A 25455-nucleotide genomic window follows, 5' to 3' on the forward strand; every position below is an offset into this window, starting at 1 on the left:
TTCGCTATCGTCCTTCTCAGGCACACTAACAGGCGTCTGGGATCACGATAACACCCCCACCAACTCTACCACCTCAGCTGCAGCCTCATGTCCCAGAGGGTCTGGGTGGGGTTCAGGTCTGGACAGGTCCTGGTCTGGTTGTCCCGCTGGAAATCTCATCCTCAGGTTCAGGGCAGAAGGGAGAAGGTCTTTTACCTGTTGGAGTCTGATTCCAGCCTTGCTGAAGCATCATCACCCCTCCTCCAGATTTCACAGTGGGTGCGAGACTCTATGGTCTGGTGGTCTCTGCAGGTCTCTGTTGTGGAACATGGGACTCATCAGACCAATGTCCACGTTCTGAAGCTTCTGTCTGGGGTGAAGCTGCGACCTTGACCACAGCTGCCATCCTTTACGTTACAGTTTCACACTGGTCATTGTCTCACCTCATCTGTCCATCACCATGGCAACCAGGAGGAGCACAGCAGACCCCCGGTGGTCCCGCCTCCACAGTGAACCCCCATCACATCCGCAGGCTTGCAGCTCTCACATGTCCTGGAACACTCGATTGATCCAACATTCATTTTCAATGTTGAGTTATTTCAATGTGAAATGAAATAACAAGACTTGGGCAAATGTATTACTTTGACTTATTTATTGAGCAAAACAAATGATTTCATCGCTGACATAATCATCCACTAAATGTTAAAATAAAGTAATATTCTTCTCCAAATCTCAACTCTGATCACAGCAATGATGAATTAGTAACATAGTTCCAAGTACAATGAGTATTTTTCTGAGCATATTTAAATAAAGAACTATACATATGAGAAAAACACTTTCCTTCATTGGTCTGCTAAGGTATTAGAAAGGAACCACACTCTTAAACATATACTGCAAATGGAAGTGATCATTTTCTCGAAACATTGTTTCATTGTTTAAGTTAAATGTATTTACAACATTAACGTGGTGCAGTATTTTTAATCCGACCCCTTGACGTTCAGACCGAGCATATTCGAGAGGCCTAATGATAATTTGTCGCCATTTGTGGCCGAACCTTCAGGGGTTTTGAGGCCCAGCACAGACGCCGGCTGCTCTAGCTTGAACGTCCCTCCTCTTTCCAAAGTGGAATCAGCGCTCTTACTTTTCTCCATGGCTGTGTTTTCTTTGGCCATTTGTAATCTCTCAAGGATGCTAATCTTTTCTCCTGGTTTAGATGTTGCATTTACGATTGGTAGGCGGATCCCTTTGCTGACAATGTACTCTTTTGTCTCGGTGTCTTGTTTAGATAAGCCAAAGGTATCGCCAATTTCTGGAATACCATCAAGATTCATCTTTGGTAGTTGGTGGAATTTGAATGCAGGAACCTCAGCATTAGAGGCTTCAGTCTCTGAATCTACACCACTGCCCTCCTCATCAGTACTTGAACCAGAGTTGAATCCCCATTTAAATGGCCATCTCAGTTTACTCTGTGGGGACTGTTTAGCGTCTGCATCTTCTTTACCGACATTGGCCTTCACTTCAGGAACTGAAGGAGGAGCCTTTAGTATCACATCAGCTAGAGCACCAGTGGGGGCTCCGGTGTCAATCTCTGGAGATTTAAAGGTTGCATTTGTTGGGTTGACATTTAAAGTTGGAGCTTTTGTGTCTATGTTTGCTGTCGGGATACTTCCCTCTACATTTCGTGGCGTCAGATCAGTCATGTCGACATTTGGCCCCTCGATTCCCGAATGAACTGTTGGATTTTGAAGCGGGGGAAGCTTGAAATGGGGCAACTTGAGGTCACCCAGTTGGGGATCAGAAGCTATATCTGGTGTTTGTAACTGTGTGCTGGGTCCATTAAGTTGTGCCTTCGGTAGATCCACATCTATGTCTGGAAGTGAGATGTTCCCATTAGGTTGTGGTGAAGACTGACCGAGATTTATCTTTGAAGGGTCATTAGGCCCTGCAAGGTCCAAGTGTGGTGGGTTCATCTCAGCATCTATGTCTGCCTTTCCACCCTTCAAGGTCCCAATTTTGGGTTTCTTGAAGTTGAACCATTTGAATTTCCCAGATGGACCATCAATATCTTGAGTGTCAAGGTCTAGTTTAGGACCTTCCAGATCAGTTTTTGGCATATTTAAATTTACACCTGATGCATTTATCCCTCCAACGTTTGGAGTTGAGAGACTTAGATCGGGGGCTGAAAGATCACCCTTCAGATCAACACCTTTAAGGTCTGGCGTCACATTTGGGGCAGACAAAGAGAGATTTGGTGCTCCAAAGGTTGTGTTGGCATCAATGTCAGGTGCATTGACATCTGCATTCAGTTCAGGTGCCCCGACTTTTGGCCCTCTCAAATTTGGTAGTTTCCACTGAGGCAAATTAAGTTTACCATCAGGGAACTCCACATCAGGACCATTGGGGTTTATGTTAGGCATTCTGACATTGAGATCAGAATTACCCTCAATGTTGGGGCTTGAGAGATTAATATCTGTTGTCTTCAAACCCACATCAGGCCCCCCGAGGGCCATGTCTGGTGCCTTCACATCGGTATCAAAGTCAGCCTTTGGACCACTGAGTGTCCCAAATTTGGGCTTTTTGAAGTTGAACCATTTCAATTTTCCAGAAGGACCTTCAATATCTGGAGATTCAAGGTCTAGCTTAGGAGCCTCCATATTAGCTTTTGGCAGGCTTAAATTTACATCTGGTCCATTTAACGCTGGATCAGGGACTGAAACATCAGCACCAAGGTCAAGATTTTGGTCAATGTTTTTAATCTTACTTTTTTTGAGAGTCGGCCATTTAAACTTTCCAGATGGAGGATCTACATTTAGATTAGGTGCCTTAACGTCAACATTAGAATGTGGTAAATTTAGATCAACATCAGGCGCATTAACATTTGGAAGAGAAACATCAACATCTGGGGAGCTCAAATCTGGGTTCAGGTCAAGATCAGCTTTCGGGCCGTGAATGTTTGGCTTCTTCCACTTCAAGTGTGGCCAGTTAATTTTTCCTGACGGGGTATCGATGTCGGCATCGGGCATTTGCACATCAACTCCAGAGTTGAGGCCAGCTTTTGGGAGCTTCAGCCCGGAATTAGTTGTGTTAATCTCACCTGCAATATTTGGAGTTGAGAGATTTAAGTCTGGGTCTAAATCTAGGTCTGCCCTGGAGCCTCTGGGCTTCTTCCATTTAAGGTGAGGCCAGTTAATTTTTCCTGATGGAGCTTCCATATTAACATTTGGAGATTGCATGTCCACGTTGGGGCCTTTAAGCTCAGCCTTCGGGACATTTATGTCAATGTCTGTGGCATTCATTTCACTCTGCAAGTTTGGGACCGAGACCTGTGTTGTGTTCAGGTTCCCCTCTAAATCCAGATCTGTGCTAGGCCCTTTAGGTTTCTTCCACTTCAAATGAGGCCACGTGATTTTACCTGAAGGAGGATCAGCTTCAACATTTGGAGCATCGAGACCAGGGCCTCTAATATCAACTCTGGGTGCGTTGAGGTCGACACCTGGTGTATCTATATTAGCGTTCACGCCTGGTGTAGAGGCATTGAGGTCAGGTGTTGATAGATCAGCCTCTAGTCCTTTGGCTTTTGGGACTTTCCATTTTTGATGTGGCCACTTAAACTTGCCCAGCTGTCCATCAGTGTCAACATTTGGGGTTTGGATATTTACACCCGAACCATTCATATTAAAGTTTGGCCCGGTGAGTCCGGCTTTTGGACCTTTAATGTCAACATTTGGATCCAGACTAAGATTTTGTGTCTCTAGCTTTGGTAGATCTGCATGTGCAGAAAGTTCTGCTTGTGTGTTTGGTGTCATTTGTGGCAAATTGAAATTTGGCATCGAGAATTTTGGCCTCTCGAATTTCAGACTACCTGTTTTTACATCTGGATTCTTGACATTGAGAGAGGCGGTGGTGGTGTTCAGCTGGGGAGTTGAAACTTTGAGGGAGTCGCCCAAACCTCCTTGCACTTCTGGTCCTGTGACTCCAAAGGAGGGTTTTGAGAACTGGGAGCCAACGTTGAGGGAAGGCTTGTTCACACTCAGGTTGGGAAGGTTTCCATTGATAGCAGGACTGCTTATATCTGTATCAAGTTTTCCATGTTGGCCATCAAAGGAGATAATCGGCGCCGTGCCGGACAGATCTTTCTTCAAGTTCACCTGTTTGCAGTGAAGAAATAAACAAATAGGATAAAATGAATAAGTAACTGTTGTTACCAGTCACATGGACAAATATAAGAGCTTTGGCTGGTGGCTAGAACTGAGAACCAGGTCCAGCACGAGGGGCTGCAGTGGAAGATAAAATGAGTATTTCTTTTATTTTTCTTCATATCTTGAGTTACACCGAATTTTGCAACCGATGAAGGAGCATCAGGGTCAGAGGTCATCAGGACGGCTCCACTGGCTTTTATTGTTTTATGTGGATTTTCTAAATGAACACTTGAGACGTTCTCTTGACAAAAGAGATGAAGTCTGAGCTGGTCAGAGGTGTTCGAGTATCTACTCCCATATGTGTCTGTAGGCAGGGATGTGCGCTTGTGCCACACCCTGCGCTGGTGCACGGAGCAGCATACACACCCCTCAGCACTGAGCAGGTCTTTATTCTCTCATGGGCGTGTTTGTTTCGTTGAACCAACGTGAAGGTCTAATTATCATTAGCTGTCACACTTGTGAGCGAGTTGAAAGAAGATCAGCTGGTCTGAGTAAGAAGATGTGATACTGGTCACATGGTCACAACGAATAACATGAATAAAGCAATCGGTTCCCTCAACGTATGTGTGTCGATGCCCACCTGAGCAGGATCTACTCCCAGAGATCCCAGACCACCGTCGAAACCCAGTTCTTTCTTTGTTAGAACCTTCATGTTGTCATCATATGGTTCCAGGACCTTCAGGATCTTCAGCACATCCGTTTTACTGAGGTGGTCGAGGTGAACGGTGGCAGCAACGATCTCGTCCCCTGAAAGCAGAAGAGCAGCTCATCATCACCGTCCTTCTGCCCTCTCCAGGTAAACTCGGGCGGCTCTTTCTAACCTGCTTTCAGGCCACTTTTTGCAGCGATGCCGTCGTCTGTGATTCCTTTGATGATGACGCCTTTGTCGGAGTCATCCAGGACCAGACTTTCCGATATACTCTTGTCGCCACTCTGATGGAATTCGAGGAGACGTTTGAGCTCAAACTCCGACACAAATGAAGACGCACATATTGTCTTTGTTCTGCACTCACCATTGTTGCTCAGATGTGTTTACATCCACATATTACGCTTCTCTGGTTTATACTTGAATAAAGGAAACCCTGGGAACACCAGCAATACTCTGGAAAACACAGGTGCTCCACGTTCATTTGTGTCAATGCAAATATTCAGAAATGAGGAGTCCTCCTGGAACATCTAAAGTATTTTCTTCTTTTCTTCCACCTGCTGCCTGAATTACAGGACAGCCGAGACACAATAAGTAATTTACACAATAAGCTACACAATAAGTAATTTATAGAAACTCAGAGTCAGACCCCAACCAGCAGCAACAGATATAATCATTAAAGCAGTAGAATAACTATTATAGGAGTATGTTTGCAAAAATTATAACTATTATTACAAAGTAAAGCACGCTGATGATTCTGGTGGTTTCTTCACGTCGCGTCTGAAGAAGCTTTAAATTGTTGTGACAGAAACAAAGAGGCCACAGAGAGAAGCTGAGAACAGCCTCACGCAGCAGGAATCCAGAGCTGCTGCCAGGAATGTGAGTATGCAAACCTGTTGGTTTGGGCACATTCTGACTGTTCTGACTGCACACACACACACACACACACACACACACACCCATGCACGCAGACACACACACAACCACACCCCTCAGTCATATAATGTTGCGTAACAAATCACGTAAACAGTTGAACACTCAACATCAGTCTCACAGTTACCATGGAAACCCCGTAGTTGCTGCTCGTCGGCCTAAATGCTAAAGAAACCCGATGACCACCACTTAAAAATATACAGAAATAAAATCAGTGAGCAATAACGTGCGCGCCCCGGCTTCGGGTGCACTTCAGAGAAGATGGGTGGGTTGCTGCGGCAACCAGCACTAACGAGCAGGGTCGGTGTCCACTCACAACTGCTCAATAACTTCAATCACTTTCGAGGCTCAAACATTTAAAAGAGGAATTTAGCAGGAAAAGCGTCTGAACCACCAGCGGATTTCAGCCTCTGGGATCTTTTAAAGGCTGGATTCTGTTGGTGGTTCCCAGTCAGACGTGCAAGAGGGTGAACTCACCGTGCCGCTGCTGCCAGTGTCCTCTGCAGGCGTAGCTCTGTCAGGCACTGGGCTGGATCTCCCAGTTAAAGGCTTCCAAACTGAGCTGGGAGAACTGGTTGGGCCACATTAGCACCACCCGCCAGTGCCCCCTGTTCCCCATCACAAGCCAATGTCTCACAGGCCTTTTGGCAGCTGAAACCTGCCTACAAACCTTTGCCACTCCTTAACAGGACGAACCAGGTTGACAAAGAGTCACACAATGTAGCAACGCGGCCTCACAATCATCCACTTCCAGCTGAAACTTTGACATCACAGGGTGAAGCTTCAAGAATGTTCTTCTCATGCGTTGCTAAAGAGCCTCCACACAGACCTTTGGGGATTCTCTTGTGAATCTAAAGAGCTGATTTATCATCATTAATCAGCCACCCAATAAAGTGCTGCAGATCAAATGTTTGTGGCTGCTCCCCAACATGAGCTTTCAGAGGTGAAGGAATGAACTTTGAGCAGTTTGTGGTCTCCTGGAGCCTCCAGACCACCTCAGCCATCCATGTGGATGATCTGAGCCTCCAGGTTTCATGAAGACCAGCGGTACCATTAATTCAGACCAGTGTTGGACTGGAAACATCTGTGTTTGACTGCTCAAGTAGCTAAAACCACATTTGATAACGCCTCATTTATATGTAAGTAATGTTAAATGTGCAAATAAAAATATATATACAGTATGTTATAAGGGTGGGTGATCGTTGGACCTCTAACTTTATCTCTAACTCTTTTCTTTAATATTTGTACTGTCAGATTTTTTAAGTGAAAATCAATCAAACTGAAATCAGCAGATCCACTTTTATTATTTGTATTATTAAATATGACAGTGAAAATATGACAGGAGCAGTTGTGCAACATTTCTGTTAAATATGTACTTAAACTTGTTCTGTAAACCAACATATTAGTGTAGGGACAGAGAGACAGGCAGAGACAGACAGGCAGAGAGAGACAGGCAGAGACAGACAGGCAGAGACAGACAGACAGAGACAGACAGGCAGACAGACAGGCAGAGACAGACAGACAGAGACAGACAGGCAGAGTCAGACAGGCAGAGACAGACAGGCAGAGACAGACAGGTAGAGACAGACAGGCAGAGACAGACAGGCAGAGTCAGACAGGCAGAGACAGACAGGCAGAGACAGACAGGTAGAGTCAGACAGGCAGAGACAGACAGGCAGAGTCAGACAGGCAGAGTCAGACAGGCAGAGACAGACAGGCAGAGACAGACAGGCAGACACAGACAGGTAGAGACAGACAGACAGAGACAGACAGGCAGAGACAGACAGGCAGAGACAGACAGGCAGACACAGACAGGTAGAGACAGACAGGCAGAGACAGACAGGTAGAGACAGACAGGCAGAGACAGACAGGTAGACACAGACAGGTAGAGTCAGACAGGCAGAGACAGACAGGCAGAGACAGACAGACAGAGACAGACAGGCAGAGACAGACACAGACAGACACAGACAGACAGGTAGAGACAGACAGGCAGAGACAGACAGGTAGACACAGACAGGTAGAGCGAGAGCGAGAGAGAGAGAAACCTAGATAGTCATCCAGGGTTTTGCATTCCAGTCATAGTCGGGCTGTTTTTCATTCACTTCAGTGTTTCTTTAGGGGGGGGGGCAACATTCTGGTCATTGTGTCACACCAGCATCCGAGTGATCCACCTGTGAGACCGACCGTGTGTCTGTGCCTCCAGAACAAAGGTCCGTCTGTAACGTGTCCAGTAGTCCAGTCAGAGACGTGTCCGTGTCTCCGCGGCGCTACAGGAAGTAGCCTCTCAGCCCGCTGACTCGCTACAAAAGCTGATTATTACTCAGTGGTGCAGGTGTGACACGCAGGTAACCAGGTGAATCAGTCCTCCTGATGTCCTCCTGTCCAGAGACGAGGCTGCTGCAGAACATGCTGGGCTGAGGAGAATGCTGTTAATCCACATAGCTACCACGAGTTAGCAGGTTAGCAGGTAAACAAGGTTGGATGGGCCTGCGTCCCCACAAGTATAGGCTTCTGCAGCGGCCACCTGCACAGGTGAGGCAGTGGTGCAGCACCTGCTCACACCTGAGGAGGCTTCACAGCCTCAGAAGCTCCATCCTGTTGCCAGGAGGGGAGAAAGTGGAGCACCTGAGCTGCTAATCATCCCGCTGTTTACACACGAAGACTTGTGTAAACAGGGCGGACAAAGGGCCCGGATCACTGTCGGAAACACACAGGTGAGTGAGCAGGAACGCAGGTGAGTGAGCAGGAACGCAGGTGAGTGAGCAGGAACGCAGGTGAGTGAGCAGGAACGCAGGTGAGTGAGCAGGAACGCAGGTGAGTGAGCAGGAACGCAGGTGAGTGAGCAGGAACGCAGGTGAGTGAGCAGGTGAGCCACAGCAGCCCAGGAACGTCTGCTATGAGGAGCCGCTCAGAGATTCTGACACTAACAATTAGAGCGCTCCGCATTCCAAAGCAGCGCCATTAGCTGAAGGTTGTGTCTCCACGATGGGGCAGCTGTGGGGCCGCTGTGGGGCAGCTGTGAAGGTTGTGTCTCCACGATGGGGCAGCTGTGGGGCAGCTGTGAAGGTTGTGTCTCCACGATGGGGCAGCTGTGGGGCAGCTGTGAAGGTTGTGTCTCCACGATGGGGCAGCTGTGGGGCAGCTGTGAAGGTTGTGTCTCCACGATGGGGCAGCTGTGGGGCCGCTGTGAAGGTTGTGTCTCCACGATGGGGCAGCTGTGGGGCAGCTGTGAAGGTTGTGTCTCCACAATGGGGCAGCTGTGGGGCAGCTGTGGGGCAGCTGTGAAGGTTGTGTCTCCACGATGGGGCAGCTGTGGGGCAGCTGTGAAGGTTGTGTCTCCACGATGGGGCAGCTGTGGGGCAGCTGTGAAGGTTGTGTCTCCACGATGGGGCAGCTGTGGGGCAGCTGTGAAGGTTGTGTCTCCAGGGGCAGCTGTGGGGCAGCTGTGGGGCAGCTGTGGGGCAGCTGTGAAGGTTGTGTCTCCACGATGGGGCAGCTGTGAAGGTTGTGTCTCCAGGGGCAGCTGTGGGGCAGCTGTGGGACAGCTGTGGGGCAGCTGTGAAGGTTGTGTCTCCACGATGGGGCAGCTGTGGGGCAGCTGTGAAGGTTGTGTCTCCAGGGGCAGCTGTGGGGCAGCTGTGGGGCAGCTGTGAAGGTTGTGTCTCCACGATGGGGCAGCTGTGAAGGTTGTGTCTCCAGGGGCAGCTGTGGGGCAGCTGTGGGGCAGCTGTGGGGCAGCTGTGAAGGTTGTGTCTCCACGATGGGGCAGCTGTGGGGCAGCTGTGAAGGTTGTGTCTCCACGATGGGGCAGCTGTGGGGCAGCTGTGAAGGTTGTGTCTCCACGATGGGGCAGCTGTGGGGCAGCTGTGAAGGTTGTGTCTCCACGATGGGGCAGCTGTGGGGCAGCTGTGAAGGTTGTGTCTCCAGGGGCAGCTGTGGGGCAGCTGTGGGGCAGCTGTGGGGCAGCTGTGAAGGTTGTGTCTCCACGATGGGGCAGCTGTGAAGGTTGTGTCTCCAGGGGCAGCTGTGGGGCAGCTGTGGGGCAGCTGTGGGGCAGCTGTGAAGGTTGTGTCTCCACGATGGGGCAGCTGTGAAGGTTGTGTCTCCAGGGGCAGCTGTGGGGCAGCTGTGAAGGTTGTGTCTCCACGATGGGGCAGCTGTGAAGGTTGTGTCTCCAGGGGCAGCTGTGGGGCAGCTGTGGGGCAGCTGTGAAGGTTGTGTCTCCACGATGGGGCAGCTGTGAAGGTTGTGTCTCCAGGGGCAGCTGTGGGGCAGCTGTGGGGCAGCTGTGAAGGTTGTGTCTCCACGATGGGGCAGCTGTGAAGGTTGTGTCTCCAGGGGCAGCTGTGGGGCAGCTGTGGGGCAGCTGTGGGGCCGCCCTGGAGCACAACCATGAGGGTAGAAAGAGCGGTGGAGGGGTGACTTGATTAAACTACAGCTGCAGCCAAGGTTCACGTCTCCCAGCGGCTGGAGCAGCTTCAGGATCTGGGAATATCGTCCATGTGTATGTGTGTGTGTGTGTGTGCGTGTGTGTGCGTGCATGAGCCCAGCAGCAGCTCCTCCACACGGTCATTTCTTACAAGGACTCATGACTGAGGAGGTTCTGAAAAACACCAAACAAAGATGAGCCAACCATAACGGGCCGGTTAGGTTAATGAGACTCACTAGACGCACTCGTCTTACTTTTGGAAGCCAAAGTTCTTCCAGAGGCTGCTGATTGTTGCCTGGAAGCCTGCGGTGTTCTCAGAACCAGCAGCCTTTCCCCTCAGTCCACTCACCCTGGCGGGACCAAGCAACTTCGTCCTTGTTCCTGGACGGCTGCTGGATGCTGGCTTGGTCAGACCTGAGGGCTGGACAGAGCGCACGTGCACGAGCATTAGTAATCCAACGATGTAGATTATAGAGTCGAGCTGGAGATGTTTCAGAAACGCCGCCTGAGTCATGAATTTGCCCTCGGCTGCTTCGCTGCTGCCATCTAGTGGCAGCCGACTCCATGGAGTCGCTCCTGAACGCTCTTCCTGTGGTGAATCTGGGTACCCCCATCTGGGTACCCCCATCTGGGTACCCTCATCTGGGTACACACATCTGGGTACACACATCTGGGCACCCTCATCTGGGTACCCTCATCTGGATACCCACACCTGGGTACCCTCATCTGGGTACACACATCTGGGCACCCTCATCTGGATACCCACACCTGGGTACCCTCATCTGGGTACACACATCTGGGCACCCTCATCTGGATAACCACACCTGGGTACCCTCATCTGGATACCCACACCTGGGTACCCTCATCTGGGTACACACATCTGGGCACCCTCATCTGGATACCCACACCTGGGTACCCTCATCTGGGTACACACATCTGGGCACCCTCATCTGGATACCCACACCTGGGTACCCTCATCTGGGTACACACATCTGGGCACCCTCATCTGGATACCCACATCTGGATACCCTCATCTGGATACCCACATCTAGGAACCCTCATCTGGGTACACACATCTGGGCACCCTCATCTGGATACCCACACCTGGGTACCCTCATCTGGGTACACACATCTGGGCACCCTCATCTGGATACCCTCATCTGGATACCCACATCTACGAACCCTCATCTGGGTACACACATCTGGGTACCCTCATCTGGGTACCCATATCTGGGTACCCACATCTAGGTACCCTCATCTGGATACCCACATCTGGGTACCCCCATCTGGGTACCCCCATCTGGGTACCCACATCTAGGAACCCTCATCTGGGTACCCTCATCTGGGTACCCCCATCTGGGTACCCACATCTAGGAACCCTCATCTGGGTACCCTCATCTGGGTACCCACACCTGGGTACCCACATCTGGGCACCCTCATCTGGGCACCCTCATCTGGATACCCTCATCTGGGTACCCACATCTGGGTACCCCCATCTGGGTACCCACATCTAGGAACCCACATCTGTGTACCCGCATCTGGGTACCCACATCTAGGAACCCTCATCTGGGTACACACATCTGGGTACCCACACCTGGGTACCCCCATCTGGGTACCCACACCTGGGTACCCCCATCTGGGTACCCTCATCTGGGTACCCTCTACCACCCTGAGGAGAAGCGGACCATCATTCATCTGGCAGAGCAGAGAATCCTGCAGTGAGAGGAGAGTTCTTCTCATGGGCTCAGCTGGAGCAGGAAGAGCCAAACCAGCAGGAGGCTCATGTGGAAGGTGAAGCTCCACTCGTCCCTCGTTTCCATTCCACCATCTGAACATCTGATCACTTCAAGGTTTCAGAAAATTACTGTGGAGCTTTAGACGCTCATGACCACCAGCTCTTGTGTTCCCCAGTTACAGGGTCCTGGTGTCCAGCAGGTGGACCAGCTCCTCCTGAGGGTGTCTCCACAGAGAGGCAGCAGACAGGGTGCTCACCCCTAACCCTCTCCCTCCATCCAGGAGGGGCACCTCACCCCAAAGGTGAAGAACCACCATGTGGTTAATGACCCAGACGGTATCTGTCCAGTATCCTGGACCAGACAAACCACAAAGAGGATTGTATCCGCCTTTTCTCTTGGGTCAGGCAGCGATTGCCTAGACATTAGCGTCTCAGCTAATAAAGTCGACGGCGGTCTTCAAAACAGGCGAGCACCATAGATCACATCGAAGCGTCCTGCGTTGATGATCGCTTTATAAACGAGGCGGTGCTGAGGCAGCTGGGTCCTGACCATTGTGGCCCAGGGCTGGTTTGAGAAGCCAGATCACAGCGGTGCCACCACCCCCCCACCACCATGTAGCCTCCGTGACCGTGACTCCACCCTCATTGAGCATCACCTGTACAGCTGTTAGATGATGTTTTAATGGAGCAGAGGGGGAGCCACAGGTGACTCCGGGGCAGCTTTGTGAATCATTGACGAGCCCTCGCAGGGCTCCTCTTTCAGCCTGACAGCAACAGAAGCTCAGGTGTCCACAGCAGCGTGCACGTTGCCTCTGATATAACGAGGAAGGAGTTGTGGTTGCAGTCAGACACAGCAGCAGCTGGTTGAAGCTCTCAGGAAAGAGGAACTAGCCCATTGTTACAGTCGTTAACCTGCCTTGGTGTAAAGGTCCACCTGCGGTTCTGCTGCAGCCATGAAGAGAAACCAGCACCAAACCAGCACCAAACTTCTCATTTTAAGGAAATTCAAGCCATCGAAGGGCGAGCCAGCTCAGACCAAGATGGCCAAGAGTTCTGCTCCACCTGGACGGCTGAGAACATTCACCACCACCTCAGTGGAGGACGGTAGAGACCCACCTTTGATCTGAGCAGCCGGGGCGTCTCATCTCGTCCTTCTGCCTGGGAGACGCTCTGCTCTGACGCAGAATCCAGAGTCCTTTCCTGGGGGAGCACAGGAGTAAACTCAGCCTTCCTTTGCTTCATGATGATCGCTCGGCTGTTTCATCAACCTACCACTGCTGGGTCCTCCTTCTGGTAGGAAGGTCTCTGGTGGGGCTGGGACTGGGACCAGTAGGCACTGTCCTGGGACAGAGGGGAGTCTGGACGATCCTCGTTGCTGTCTGTGTGTCTGCTGGCAGCAGACTGGCCTGGGGGGGAGATCTCCTGCTGCTGAGTGACCAGGCTTGAGGTCCGAGAGAGGTGACTGGGTTGTTCTGCTGGGGGAAAGTCTGAAGACCAGTCGAACAGTCTGAAACCCCGACTGGCGGTTCTGGGCAGCACACGACCGGAGACGGGGGTGTCCGCTGTCCTGTGTCCTGAACTGCAACTTCTGAAGAATCTAAATGAAGGACACAGAGACGTGAGGAACCAAAACGCCATCTATAGGAGGTGACCTTTACAACACGGAGGTTCATCTTCAGCAACTCCTTCCAATAACCGTGGCGTCACCTGCTGCAGGTGTCTCCATCGCCCTCCTCAGCATCCTGGTTCCTCCTCTGCAGAACGGTGGCCAGGTGCTTTGACGGCTGCCTGGCCGGCGGCGGCTCACACCTGCGTCGCTTCTCCTCGGAGCCACAGTACTGCAGCAGGAGGTCCTGGTCGGATAAAACGCTTCCTGGTGGAGACACAGGAGGCAGAGGCAATTATCGCCAGTCCCTTCTTTTATCAGGAGTGTGGAGGAGACTCCTGCGCTGGCTCTCATCCACAGTAACAGTAAGGTCAGGGGTGTTTGAAAGATCACCGACGAGGGAGAACGAGACGTGCACACGCTCAAAAGAAGATCTGCTGTTTACACCAGTGACCAGCAGCACCTCATGGAGCGTGGGTGTGCTGGTCACGGAGGAGCTCCTGGAAAACCAAGACCGCAGCTCTGTCCAGGAAGCTCAGCAGCAGCAGCTCCGGTGTGTGTGTGTGTGTGTGTGTGTGTGTGAGCATCTCCTCCTGGTCCAGGCCTACTCCACATTAGCATCGTTCTGACGTCATGTCTTCCCACTGTAGTCCGTGTGCTGGTGCTCACCTTCTCGCGGCCTCTTCAGCTGCAGCTCTCTGCAGGGCCTCCTCAGAACATCCGTCCCAGTCTCCTTCTCCTTGATCTGAGAGGACCCTTCTGGAGAAGCGGCTGCTGATTTTGAACCCAGTTCTGATGGGTGCGTTGTGCTGAAGTCTCTGCTCCAGATACTCGGCCCAGTGGAGGCACATGATTCTTTCCAGCTGTGACTTTTGCCTTTAGAAGCCTGAGAAGACATTCACAGAAAGGTCAGTTGTTCTTTAGAACCAGCTGTTGATATTTCGGAGGGTTTTGGACCTTTGTGATGGATTTGTCTGGATTAAAATCATCTATTCTCTCCAGGGTTTCGATGTCAAGGTTTCCCATTGCCAGCTGGAGCTCAATCTCTTCTCCAAAATGACTGCAAGATGAATCCAAGAGTACAAAATTGAAACGGACAAATCGAGGACAGCCGACATTAACGTAGCAACCAAAGCAGCGTTTTTACCTTCCAGCATAGGTGAGCGTGTCCCCACTGATGTGGTCTGGGTATGGGTTGAGGGGCACAACCTTCCTGCTGACGGGATCAAACACCAACTGGTAAAGGAAGGTGTTGTTGGCTCTGGTGAAGCCTTCGATGTACTGCTCAGGGATGAGCAGGTTCATCTTTAAGTACTGAGCCATCTTTCTGATCACCTGGGCAAAAACAGGAGCAAACAGGAGCCTGAGAACGCGCTGCTGCGATCAGTTCAGACAAATCTCCATAGATATTGGTGGAAATATACTTTTAAATGCAAACTAATCCTTTAAACGGCCCAGTCACTGGGGTCCCAGTAGCCTCCCTGACATCACCAGTGACTGTGAGATGTGGAGCTGTCAGAGGGGCTGTTGGGGCGTCTGCAGTCATGCTGCCCCTGAGCCGTCAGGAGTTAAACCCCTTAGCCTCCCCTGACCTGTGGCTAGGGGCTGGACGCCCTTCTGCCCGCTAGGTTGCTCTAAAATGCTCCATAGTGCACAGAAAATCCCTCCATACGTTCAGAAAGGTCAGCATGGAGAGGCTGAACTCACCTTTGTAATGTCAGGCTCTTTGGCCAGTCGCAGCAGCTTGCAGGCCTTCCCCAGCCCAATGCCGTGCAGGGAGGGCAGATAGTCGCAGCCAGACAGGATGCACATGTGCCGGAACTTTTCCTCAGTAAAAATGTTGCCCAGAGCGCGGCAGCGGCCCAGGTTATTCTGGTCTATTTCCAGGCCATTTCCGTGTTTGTCCATTTTAAGGATCACCTGCAACATTGAGGTAAGTTAACGTTCATCAATAGCCCGATCTTTACTTTACTTTGGGGGAGTTGATTCCATTTTGCCGTGCTTTTGGGCAGCCTTTGCTGCGTATGGTGAGATTGTTGTCAGAAACAGCCAAAAGGGAAAGTCATTAGGACAAGGCATCGTGATGGGTGCTGAGGCCAAACATACAAGGAGAACAACAGCTGCGTCCTTGGGGACACAAAAGAGAGGAAGGCATCTAGATAAACAGAAAATAAGCATCTTTCAGAGAGATCTTAGCCAGAAATCAGAAGGAACACAGTTAGCGGCTGCTAATGTATACGAGTGTTACATGTCCAGAAGGCTTCAGAGCCATCTGGTCCTTAACGGCTGAGTTTCTGGGCCCAACCTGCAGCATCAGCTACCTTTTTGCAACCGAATGCCAGGAGATCCGAATCTTCTGTAATGACGGCCTGGGCCAGATGCCATTTAGTGAGGTATGCCAGCTGAGCATCAGCTTCATATGGAGCCACAATACAGTCCACCCCTCTTGCCCTGGCAGCCTGGAGCAGACAACAGACAACAGTTTGATGTCACCACATCTGAGCCTGTATTAGGCAGAAGCTAAGATGGAAGTACGATAGCAGACTAAGTCAGGCCAAAGGCCTCCAGAGTTACCACCTTCATCAGGTTGTGAGCCATGGCGGGGGTGATGCTCACGCTGCGGGTGAAACAGTCTCTGGCCTCCGATACTTTGCCTTCACGTAAAAGTTGGCGCCCTTTCTGAAGGTTGGACGTTCTGCGCCTACAGACCGTACATTTCATTCAAAGGGGATAACTCAAAGGTTGTTGGTTCAAGTCTGACCTTAAGGTTTGCACCCATGCTACTGTTATTTTTCATGGAAGTCTAACACACACTCCTTAGACAGAAAGGTGCTTTTAGACACAATTGTCATAGAGAAACATTTGCTCAATGTCACAAAAGAGACGTGAACCTGCCCAAAAGCTCCTCTTGGACTGAGGATCTGTAGAAACTGCAGAATGATGCGTGTGTTGTCAATACTCACTCTCTCCGAGCCCTCTCGACCTCTTGTTTTGAAGGCAAATTACGTCCATCAAACACCAAAATGGGTTTGATTCTGAAGGTCAGCAGCATCTCCACAAATCTCATGCAATACCACACATACCTGGGTTGGAAGAGAGGAGCATGATTATCCTGCAGCACAAGCAGGTGACCAACCAGCAGTGAGCTCTAAGGAGTTGATTCTACTTCTAAAAGCAAAGTCTTGTGGCTGGTCCCTTAACACGTGAGACATTTGGTCCCTTAACACGTGAGACATTTGGTCCCTTAACACGTGAGACATTTGGTCCCTTAACACGTGAGACATTTGGTCCCTTAACACGTCCCTTAACAAGTGAGACAACAGACATTTCCGACTAGAGAATAAGGGTAGTTACTGATCGGTTGGTTCTCCTTTAGCGAGCTTCTCAGCACATGAAAAGGCCCCTTTATGCAGCCAACAGTAGGTGTCCACTGCCACAGTCTGGCCTTTATATTTTCTGATGCTGATGGGCTCTGCTGCATCTTTAATGAACTGCAGAAGGCCGGGGATTCCCATTTGACCCGTCTCAGCCACCCAGATTCTGGAGCTGTTTGAAGGAGAAGGAAAAGGAAAAATGGTTAATTCATTCGCCAATCAAGCTTTTTGGGGTGAAATGAATAAATCCACAACTCTGGAAGCGCATACGTGCTCATCATCCATTACAGTAGAGCTGCCCAACAGGAAATAAATGACCAAAGAACTGAGGAAGACACACGACTGATGTTAAATAATTCTAATGTGGGGTTGCTTTTAATCGACTCTATCATCCTGTTTATGGCTGCTTAAGCTGCTAGTTTTAGGTCCCAATAGCAGGTTAATGAACGCAATAGCTGAGTGGACATTTGTTTGACTACTACGTCTGTACTCATTAAATTCTAGAATAATTAGCATCATGTCCATCGTTTCATGCGCAGCCACAAGACATGATGATGATATCGGTTGTTGCTTGGGAGCAGCGGTCAAACGTGTCCCACAAATGGTGCGGTGGTCCAGGGGGCATGATTCCAGGCCCAGAGGAGTGTGAAAGGTGCCCCAGGGCTCATCGGCACCCCCCGGCTCCCTTATTACTGATCACTGTAACACATGGACCTTTGACCCTGTGAACCCTGTTTACATAAATGATTGTGAAGTGGGTTCTGATTATAGTCAAATTAAAGAGGTTTGATTTTAGTAGCAACCTATGTGTGCACAGATAGTTTACAGTGACCAGTTAAGTGTATTTATATTTTAGGAGGGGACCACCACCATCGTATTACATTAGAATCCAGAAAAACCGCGTTGCTCCTTCAATAACGCCCGATCTAACAGCCGTCAGAGAGCTATTCTAACACACAACACTACACAATTATTAGGCCAAGTTCGCAAATAGAAAGACATCTTTATGTGCCACCCAATATAACCCAGGGCTCAAACACGTAGGTTTATGCACATAAACCTGCGTTTATGTGCATAAACCTGCGTGTTTCCTGGATAGAGTCAGAACGTTAAAGCATATTTCACACACTCCCTCGTCCAAATAGTGTAAATCAAGTCAGGTTTCCTAAAAACGCTAACCTAACGTCAGCGTGACTAAACAAGTCGAAGCAAAAACGGAATTTAACTTACATCTTTGTTGCTGCTTTAACTCCGAACTGTCACTGGGAAAGAAAAGGTTTAGTTTTAGCGGTAAAAAGATGCTTCAGGAAGGAGTGTTTCTATTGGTCAGAGTCGGAGTGCTTTAGCCAATCAGAGATGGTTTCATTAACCGCTGCCCGCAGAGCCCCAACAATCCCCGCCCCCGCCCTCGTCTACCGCTTTAACCTGGTCAGGGGGCCTGGAGCCACATAAACATGTAGAAATGTCCGAGAAATGTCGGGGATGTCTGCTCATCCCGGCCTGGTAACCCACATCCCGGCCTGGTAACCCACGTAACCCACGTATAACAGGTTCGCTCGTTCCAATGTTCAAGTGACCCGATAAAAAGAAAAAAGGGAACTCTTTTCGTTTTGAGTGCGCGGCTCATTGCGAACTTACGGTAACGCTGTTTCCCCCTTAACCCTCGTTGAAACAGGTGAACTGGATTTACTGAAGGATTTGATATTATTCCATACAACTGACAGCACTAAGCAGAAAAAAAATGATCACCAAACACTTCTACTTCAAACCTCAGAGCATCTTAATGCAAATTTTGTTTAACATACTTAAAAAAAAAACCCAACTCCAAAACTAATAGCTGTGGGACCAGAAATAAATGATGTACTGTAGACCATTGCACCTGTGGGGCTCCAGAACAAAAGCTGCAGTTTCAAACCACTGATCCATTTATGCTGCTGTTACTGCAGATGGTTTCACTGACACTGGTGAAATGTCTGCACACAACACTGGAACATTCCCCATCTTCAGGTGAGAGGACTGGAACACACTGCTGGAACGCTCCTTCTGCTGCTGTCAATGCTGCTGATGCACTCTTGACACCACGGACTTGTGGCTGCTCCAATGCTGAGACACTGTGACAGGATGCGCTGCTCAAAGCTCTTTACTCTTATGCTGCACCATTCACGCTCCTGTCATTACTTGGGGGCATTCCATAGCTCCACAGTGTTTATGGTCATTCACAATAATTACAGCAGTAATCCCTGGCAATGAAATAATCAGGTGTTAAACACAAACCTAAACATAACAAGTGACGGTAAAAACTGGAAATAAAAAGTAAATGTGCAATTAAAGATCAACTGCAAGTGGTTCTCTTACCTCTCTCCACTGTTTCCACTTTGATGCTGGACTTAATCACTCCTAAAAAGCATTCTCACATGTGCATCCTTGTAATCTGGGCGGGAGAGTGAGATATGGAGGCCGACGCTGTTGCCGGTGGAGCCGTTTGTTCTGTAAGGAAACTGGGGTTGCGAGGAATGAGGGAGCACGGAGGTGATGAAGTTTCACTATCTGCTCAGAGTCAGGACTTCTTGGAGACAGGGATGGTCATTATTTATTTCCAGACATGTACGGACTATAGACTAGAGCACTCATGTGTCAAAGATGTTGATGAACGCGCCTGCTAGCTGTTCTGCATGGCGAACACGACTACACCACCTGGTTCATGGTGCGGATGAAGTAACCAAGACTGGGATCATTAGAACTGCTTTGATGTTTGATTAAAACAGTTTGTATATTAAAAAAATATCAACATTTATGTAACGGGAAAATACATTTAATAAAGAAAGTTGAATGACTGTTAATGTAATTTAATTCTTGTGTTACTACAACTCCCCGCCCCCCGGAAAGAAAACCCGAGGCGGATGATTTATGATGACCAGGAAGTTTTATTTTGGTGGTGTCACCCCGCTACACTTCCGGTTTCCGGACGGAAGCGCTTCTGTGATCTGTGATGGCGTTGTTTACGTTTCCTGGGATTTATGAGAGAAAGTTAATATAAGTATCTTTTTCTAAAGAAAATATATCCGATGTCTGGTTAGCAACAATATAAAAATATGCAGTTCCCTCCTTCCAACGGAGATTTCACTTTTGTCTCCTCTGCGGAGGCTGAAGGTAGGTTCCTTTAGCTGATATTACAGGCCCTAGAGAGGCTAATGCTAATGCATTAGCTATATGTGGACGTGTCAGGATTTCACTAAAACAAACTACAGTCATTCTAATCTGGCAGCAATTTGACATGTTCTACTGCAAGTTAAAAGAAACACGCTGTTGCAGAGGCAGCTTTGTAAAAGGTTGCACCATATAATTTCTCCAATATAACTAGGTTTCCTGTTTACATCGTTTATTTGCATTATTACCTTCCAGTACTCGGGCTATCCCAGACTTGTTACCCGTCCCGTCCAGCCACTAAAGGCCTTTAGTTTAAAACGGTGAATGAGTTGTGTCACATGTAATCATGATGTAACTTGTGTTCTGGAAAAGAACACTAGTGGCACCTAAACAATATACGAGTAGTGATAATACAGCATAAAAGCTTGGCTTAGACACCCTTTACCTCACGTGCACGTTTTCGTTAGGCTGCCAGGTGAAGGTGTAATACCACAAAAGAGCAGCACTAACCTCTGCAACACACAGAATGGTACCCAAACAGCCCTGGTGATGCTGTGAAAGGAGGCAGGATGAATCTTTAAAAACAACTGTGTGTACGATGACTTGTCTGGTCTTCTGCCACAGAGCTCAGTGGCTCCATCAGTGCACAGGACATTAAACTCAACATGGGCACGGATGGCGGGAAAGACCCATATGCAACCACCTTCCTGAGGCAGAGAGGGTACGGCTGGCTGCTGGAGGTGGAAGAGGACGATGCTGAAGAAAACAAGCCTCTTCTGTGAGTGTCCGTAACAGAAATGAAACAGGTGTTCATGCACATTTGTGTTTAAAAGGAAGTGTGCACTTAGAATTCAACAATACATCATCTTGGTATTCATGGACCTTAATAGGCAAACACAACCTGAGGTGAACATCATGAAGTTTCTTCTTTATTAAACGTAAATGAAGCCAGAAAAATCCCGTAGGCAAGACTTGGTGGCCCCCAGGCCTGGAGTCTCCTTATATATGCCCCCATTGGTAGACGTGCTCTTAAGAGTTAACATGAGATATTTATGCAGAAACCCTGGAAACACCTCGGCCGTCTGCTCTGTGTGTCCACCCAGTCTTCAAGAGTGTTTTCAAGATTGATTTTCTTCAAAAAGCTTCAAGAATATGTTAGTTCCATATCATGTATAAATTAGCAGGGTTCAACACGTGTGGGGGGATAAAAAGCTGCTAAAAATGACGGCTGTTCTGCTCCTCTAACGTTTTTCCTGCGGTTTGAGGCTGTCCATACCTGCTCCGTTAATACCACTGTTCTCTCATCCTTGTGGTTTCTCTGTACGACTAGGGAGGAGCTGGACATCGACCTGAAGGACATCTATTACAAGATTCGATGCGTGTTAATGCCAATGCCATCGTTGGGTTATAACCGGCAGGTTGTCCGAGACAATCCAGACTTTTGGGGCCCTCTAGCTGTTGTGCTGCTTTTCTCCATGGTCTCCATCTATGGACAGTTCAGGGTATGGACACCTTTACACGCACGCTGCTGCTACGCTGCAAATACATGTGCAAAGTTAGAGTTTGTGTCCTGTGTGGTTATAAGTGCTGCAGAAACAACCACTGATGCTCTCATCACTCAATGGAGAGGCACCTAGTATAGAGTAACCCCCACCTACCTCCTGCTCTCCTGTCTCCTATTGTTTAATGTCCTACAACTTCCTTCCCTGTGGTTTGGACAGAAGACGTCCCACAGGTGGGACACAGCCTCCCTCTAGTGGTGCACAGAGGATTCCCTCTTATATAAATCACAGTCACCTTGGCTAGAAACATGTAGAACAGTATCTCTGTTTCAGCAGCTTCAGCTCATTTACTAGCATGTAATGACATTACTGTGTTAATTGGCTTCAGTCCATTTTATTTCATCATCAGAAGGGAATTATTTGGACATTTCTTTTGAGGACCACCTTTGGGTGCAATACATGTGAATTATTCAGGTTGGCTGCGAGGAGGGTGAATACTGTCGTCACCGTGGATTGAGTCTAAATGCACAGTTTCATAAATACCTGACAGTAAGATCTTTATTTAAATTTAGCTTCAAGTGGTGTCTGATTCAAAATGAGCTCCTACGGTTTCACTCTGAAAGTCTTTATGTTCACTGTTGAGCTTCTCCACCAGTCCAGCCTAGTTTAGTCCAGCCTAGTTTAGTCCAGCCTAGTTTAGTTTGGGCCAAACTAGTCCAGTTCATTCCAGTCTAGTTGTGTCCAGTCTAGTTGTGGCCAGTCTAGCTGTGTCCAGTCTAGCTGTGTCCAGGCTAGTTGTGGCCAGGCTAGTTGTGGCCAGTCTAGTTGTGTCCAGTCTAGCTGTGTCCAGTCTAGCTGTGTCCAGTCTAGTTGTGCCCAGTCTAGCTGTGTCCAGTCTAGCTGTGTCCAGTCTAGTTGTGTCCAGTCTAGCTGTGTCCAGGCTAGTTGTGTCCAGTCTAGTTGTGTCCAGTCTAGTTGTGGCCAGTCTAGCTGTGACCAGTCTAGTTGTGACCAGTCTAGCTGTGTCCAGTCTAGCTGTGCCCAGTCTAGTTGTGTCCAGTCTAGCTGTGGCCAGTCTAGCTGTGTCCAGTCTAGTTGTGTCCAGTCTAGCTGTGCCCAGTCTAGCTGTGTCCGGTCTAGTTGTGGCCGGTCTAGTTGTGCCCGGTCTAGTTGTGGCCAGTCTAGCTGTGTCCAGTCTAGTTGTGTCCAGTCTAGCTGTGTCCAGTCTAGCTGTGTCCAGTCTAGCTGTGGCCAGTCTAGCTGTGCCCAGTCTAGTTGTGGCCGGTCTAGTTGTGCCCGGTCTAGTTGTGGCCAGTCTAGCTGTGGCCAGTCTAGTTGTGTCCAGTCTAGCTGTGTCCAGTCTAGCTGTGGCCAGTCTAGTTGTGTCCAGTCTAGCTGTGTCCAGTCTAGTTGTGGCCAGTCTAGCTGTGGCCAGTCTAGCTGTGGCCAGTCTAGTTGTGTCCAGTCTAGCTGTGTCCAGTCTAGCTGTGTCCAGTCTAGCTGTGCCCAGTCTAGCTGTGTCCAGTCTAGTTGTGTCCAGTCTAGTTGTGTCCAGTCTAGCTGTATCCAGTCTAGCTGTGTCCAGTCTAGTTGTGTCCAGTCTAGCTGTGTCCAGTCTAGTTGTGTCCAGTCTAGCTGTGTCCAGTCTAGCTGTGTCCAGTCTAGTTGTGTCCAGTCTAGTTGTGGCCAGTCTAGCTGTGTCCAGTCTAGCTGTGTCCAGTCTAGCTGTGGCCAGTCTAGCTGTGTCCAGTCTAGTTGTGTCCAGTCTAGTTGTGGCCAGTCTAGCTGTATCCAGTCTAGTTGTGTCCAGTCTAGTTGTGTCCAGTCTAGCTGTGTCCAGTCTAGCTGTGTCCAGTCTAGTTGTGTCCAGTCTAGTTGTGTCCAGTCTAGCTGTGGCCGGTCTAGTTGTGTCCAGTCTAGCTGTGTCCAGTCTAGCTGTGTCCAGGCTAGTTGTGTCCAGTCTAGCTGTGCCCAGTCTAGTTGTGCCCAGTCTAGCTGTGTCCAGTCTAGGTGTGCCCAGTCTAGTTGTGGCCAGTCTAGTTGTGTCCAGTCTAGCTGTGTCCAGGCTAGCTGTGTCCAGTCTAGCTGTGCCCAGTCTAGCTGTGTCCAGTCTAGCTGTGGCCAGTCTAGCTGTGTCCAGTCTAGCTGTGGCCAGTCTAGCTGTGGCCAGTCTAGCTGTGTCCAGTCTAGTTGTGTCCACTCTAGTTGTGTCCAGTCTAGCTGTGGCCAGTCTAGTTGTGTCCAGTCTAGCTGTGTCCAGTCTAGCTGTGGCCAGTCTAGTTGTGTCCAGTCTAGTTGTGTCCAGTCTAGTTGTGTCCAGTCTAGCTGTGTCCAGTCTAGTTGTGTCCAGTCTAGCTGTGCCCAGTCTAGTTGTGGCCAGTCTAGCTGTGGCTATATTAATGGTTCAGTTTGTCTCCAGGTTGTTTCCTGGATCATCACCATCTGGATATTTGGATCGCTGACCATCTTTCTGCTGGCTCGTGTTCTTGGTGGTGAGGTAAGTAGAGCCGTTTGCTGTTTGAAGAGCGTTTCTGTCCTTTGAGCTGCTGTGACCATCATTTTAAACTGGGTTTACACGTCAGAGCGAATGAGTGTGATTGGTTCAGAGGCTTCAGCTACACCACACATTTTAAACCCTTTGCACATTTGGAATCAGACACAAGAGTTTGAGGAGGACCAGCGGCGTGTCTCCCGCGTGGGTGCAGAGCAGATAAAGCCGATCACCCCCCTGTGTCCAGAGGGTCTTTGGTTCTGCTGTCCCCAGGAGAAAGCCTAACGAGGCTCGAGGATGTAGATGTGTGTGTGTGAGCTGGCCCAGGTGACAGCCTCGGACCTCAGGTTCTCACAGTGCTCTCTCCTGAACAGGTCTCCTTCGGGCAGGTCCTTGGAGTGATTGGATATTCTCTTCTTCCTCTCATCCTCATCGCTCCTCTCCTCCTGGTGATCGGCGAGTTTGAGATAGTTTCCACAGTGATCAAAGTGAGTGGGCGTGTTATTCACTTGTTATTGTGGTTCTTTAGTATTAATAGCCCTGATCTTATCTTCCAGCTCTTTGGAGTCTTCTGGGCTGCTTACAGCGCCGCTTCGCTGCTGGTTGGAGACGAATTTAAGACCAAAAAGCCCCTCCTTATTTATCCTGTTTTCCTTTTGTATATTTACTTCCTGTCGTTATATACTGGTGTGTGAGCTGCTCGGTGCTGATGTTGGTGTGGGCATCAGGGGAGGAACCAGAGCACATTATTGTCCTCCTCCTCCTCCTCCTCATCAGCATCATCATCATCATCATCATCATCATCATCACAGTTGTTACAGTTCTGATGATTCACGTGACAACAATAACAATGCTGTAATTAATAATGATCACACGCAGCTCTCTTGTAATTTGGGCCCTATGGATGTTGCAACTACCCCCCCATTTCATTCTTTAATAAAATCCGGATGCATATGGATCCTTCTGAATCTTCTCATTTAACCAGTTCATTAAAGCAGGAGATATGTTTTCGAGCTGTTGTTTTTAAAAGAGCATTAGGTTTAAAATGTTACGTTTAATGTTTTCCGCACAGAATGAAAAGGTAGAAAAAAAAAGCTTTGGTTTGTGCAGTTTAATGTGCCATGACATTATAGATTTGGGAAGTTGGTTATCTTACACTTTCTAACCAATACGATTGCTTTTTTACTACCCTTGTGATCTGTTTGTCAAAGGTTTAAGAGTAATACCATTAAAAGGATTAAATATTTGCTGTGTGTCATTTCCTGACTCATTATATAAGGTATAAAATGATCATTATGGATGTATGAATAAAGCAGCAGTGGAAAACATCAAAGGTTGATCCTGGAGGTGGGATCCGGCTGATCTCCAGGGTTCTGTCAGTCACAAATAGGAGGTCTTCAGCCAAGGTTCTGTG

The 25455-nt window shown here is 49.0% G+C and overlaps 3 protein-coding genes across 3 annotated transcripts; 1 reads left to right on the plus strand and 2 right to left on the minus strand.

Annotated features, from left to right (window-relative positions):
• Nucleotides 1-614: 614 nt before the first annotated feature.
• LOC101070028 (neuroblast differentiation-associated protein AHNAK) lies at nt 615-6325 on the minus strand. The gene is made up of 5 exons (XM_003978296.3): nt 6235-6325; nt 5192-5280; nt 5000-5111; nt 4759-4925; nt 615-4127 (listed from the first exon to the last, which is right to left on the minus strand). Exons 2-5 carry the CDS (start codon nt 5192-5194, stop codon nt 957-959), a joined length of 3453 nt encoding a protein of 1150 aa, XP_003978345.2. The 5' UTR covers nt 5195-5280; nt 6235-6325; the 3' UTR covers nt 615-956.
• Nucleotides 6326-10031: 3706 nt separating this feature from the next.
• On the minus strand, nt 10032-18242 carry exo1 (exonuclease 1). Its single transcript, XM_011619624.2, has 14 exons — nt 18132-18242; nt 16882-17073; nt 16491-16610; nt 16105-16228; nt 15849-15986; nt 15235-15447; nt 14675-14862; nt 14485-14587; nt 14197-14413; nt 13629-13794; nt 13194-13518; nt 13038-13121; nt 10441-10607; nt 10032-10360 (listed from the first exon to the last, which is right to left on the minus strand). The coding sequence occupies exons 2-14, from the start codon at nt 17040-17042 to the stop codon at nt 10327-10329; spliced, it is 2040 nt and encodes a 679-aa protein (XP_011617926.1). The 5' UTR covers nt 17043-17073; nt 18132-18242; the 3' UTR covers nt 10032-10326.
• A 1600-nt stretch (nt 18243-19842) lies between these two features.
• yipf4 (Yip1 domain family, member 4) lies at nt 19843-25288 on the plus strand. Its single transcript, XM_003978289.3, has 6 exons — nt 19843-20051; nt 20673-20826; nt 21379-21550; nt 23970-24047; nt 24416-24529; nt 24599-25288. The coding sequence occupies exons 1-6, from the start codon at nt 19994-19996 to the stop codon at nt 24734-24736; spliced, it is 714 nt and encodes a 237-aa protein (XP_003978338.1). The 5' UTR covers nt 19843-19993; the 3' UTR covers nt 24737-25288.
• The last annotated feature ends 167 nt before the right edge of the window (nt 25289-25455 follow it).

Source organism: Takifugu rubripes, chromosome 4 (assembly GCF_901000725.2).
Source record: "Takifugu rubripes chromosome 4, fTakRub1.2, whole genome shotgun sequence".
Taxonomy (NCBI): Eukaryota; Metazoa; Chordata; class Actinopteri; order Tetraodontiformes; family Tetraodontidae; genus Takifugu; species Takifugu rubripes.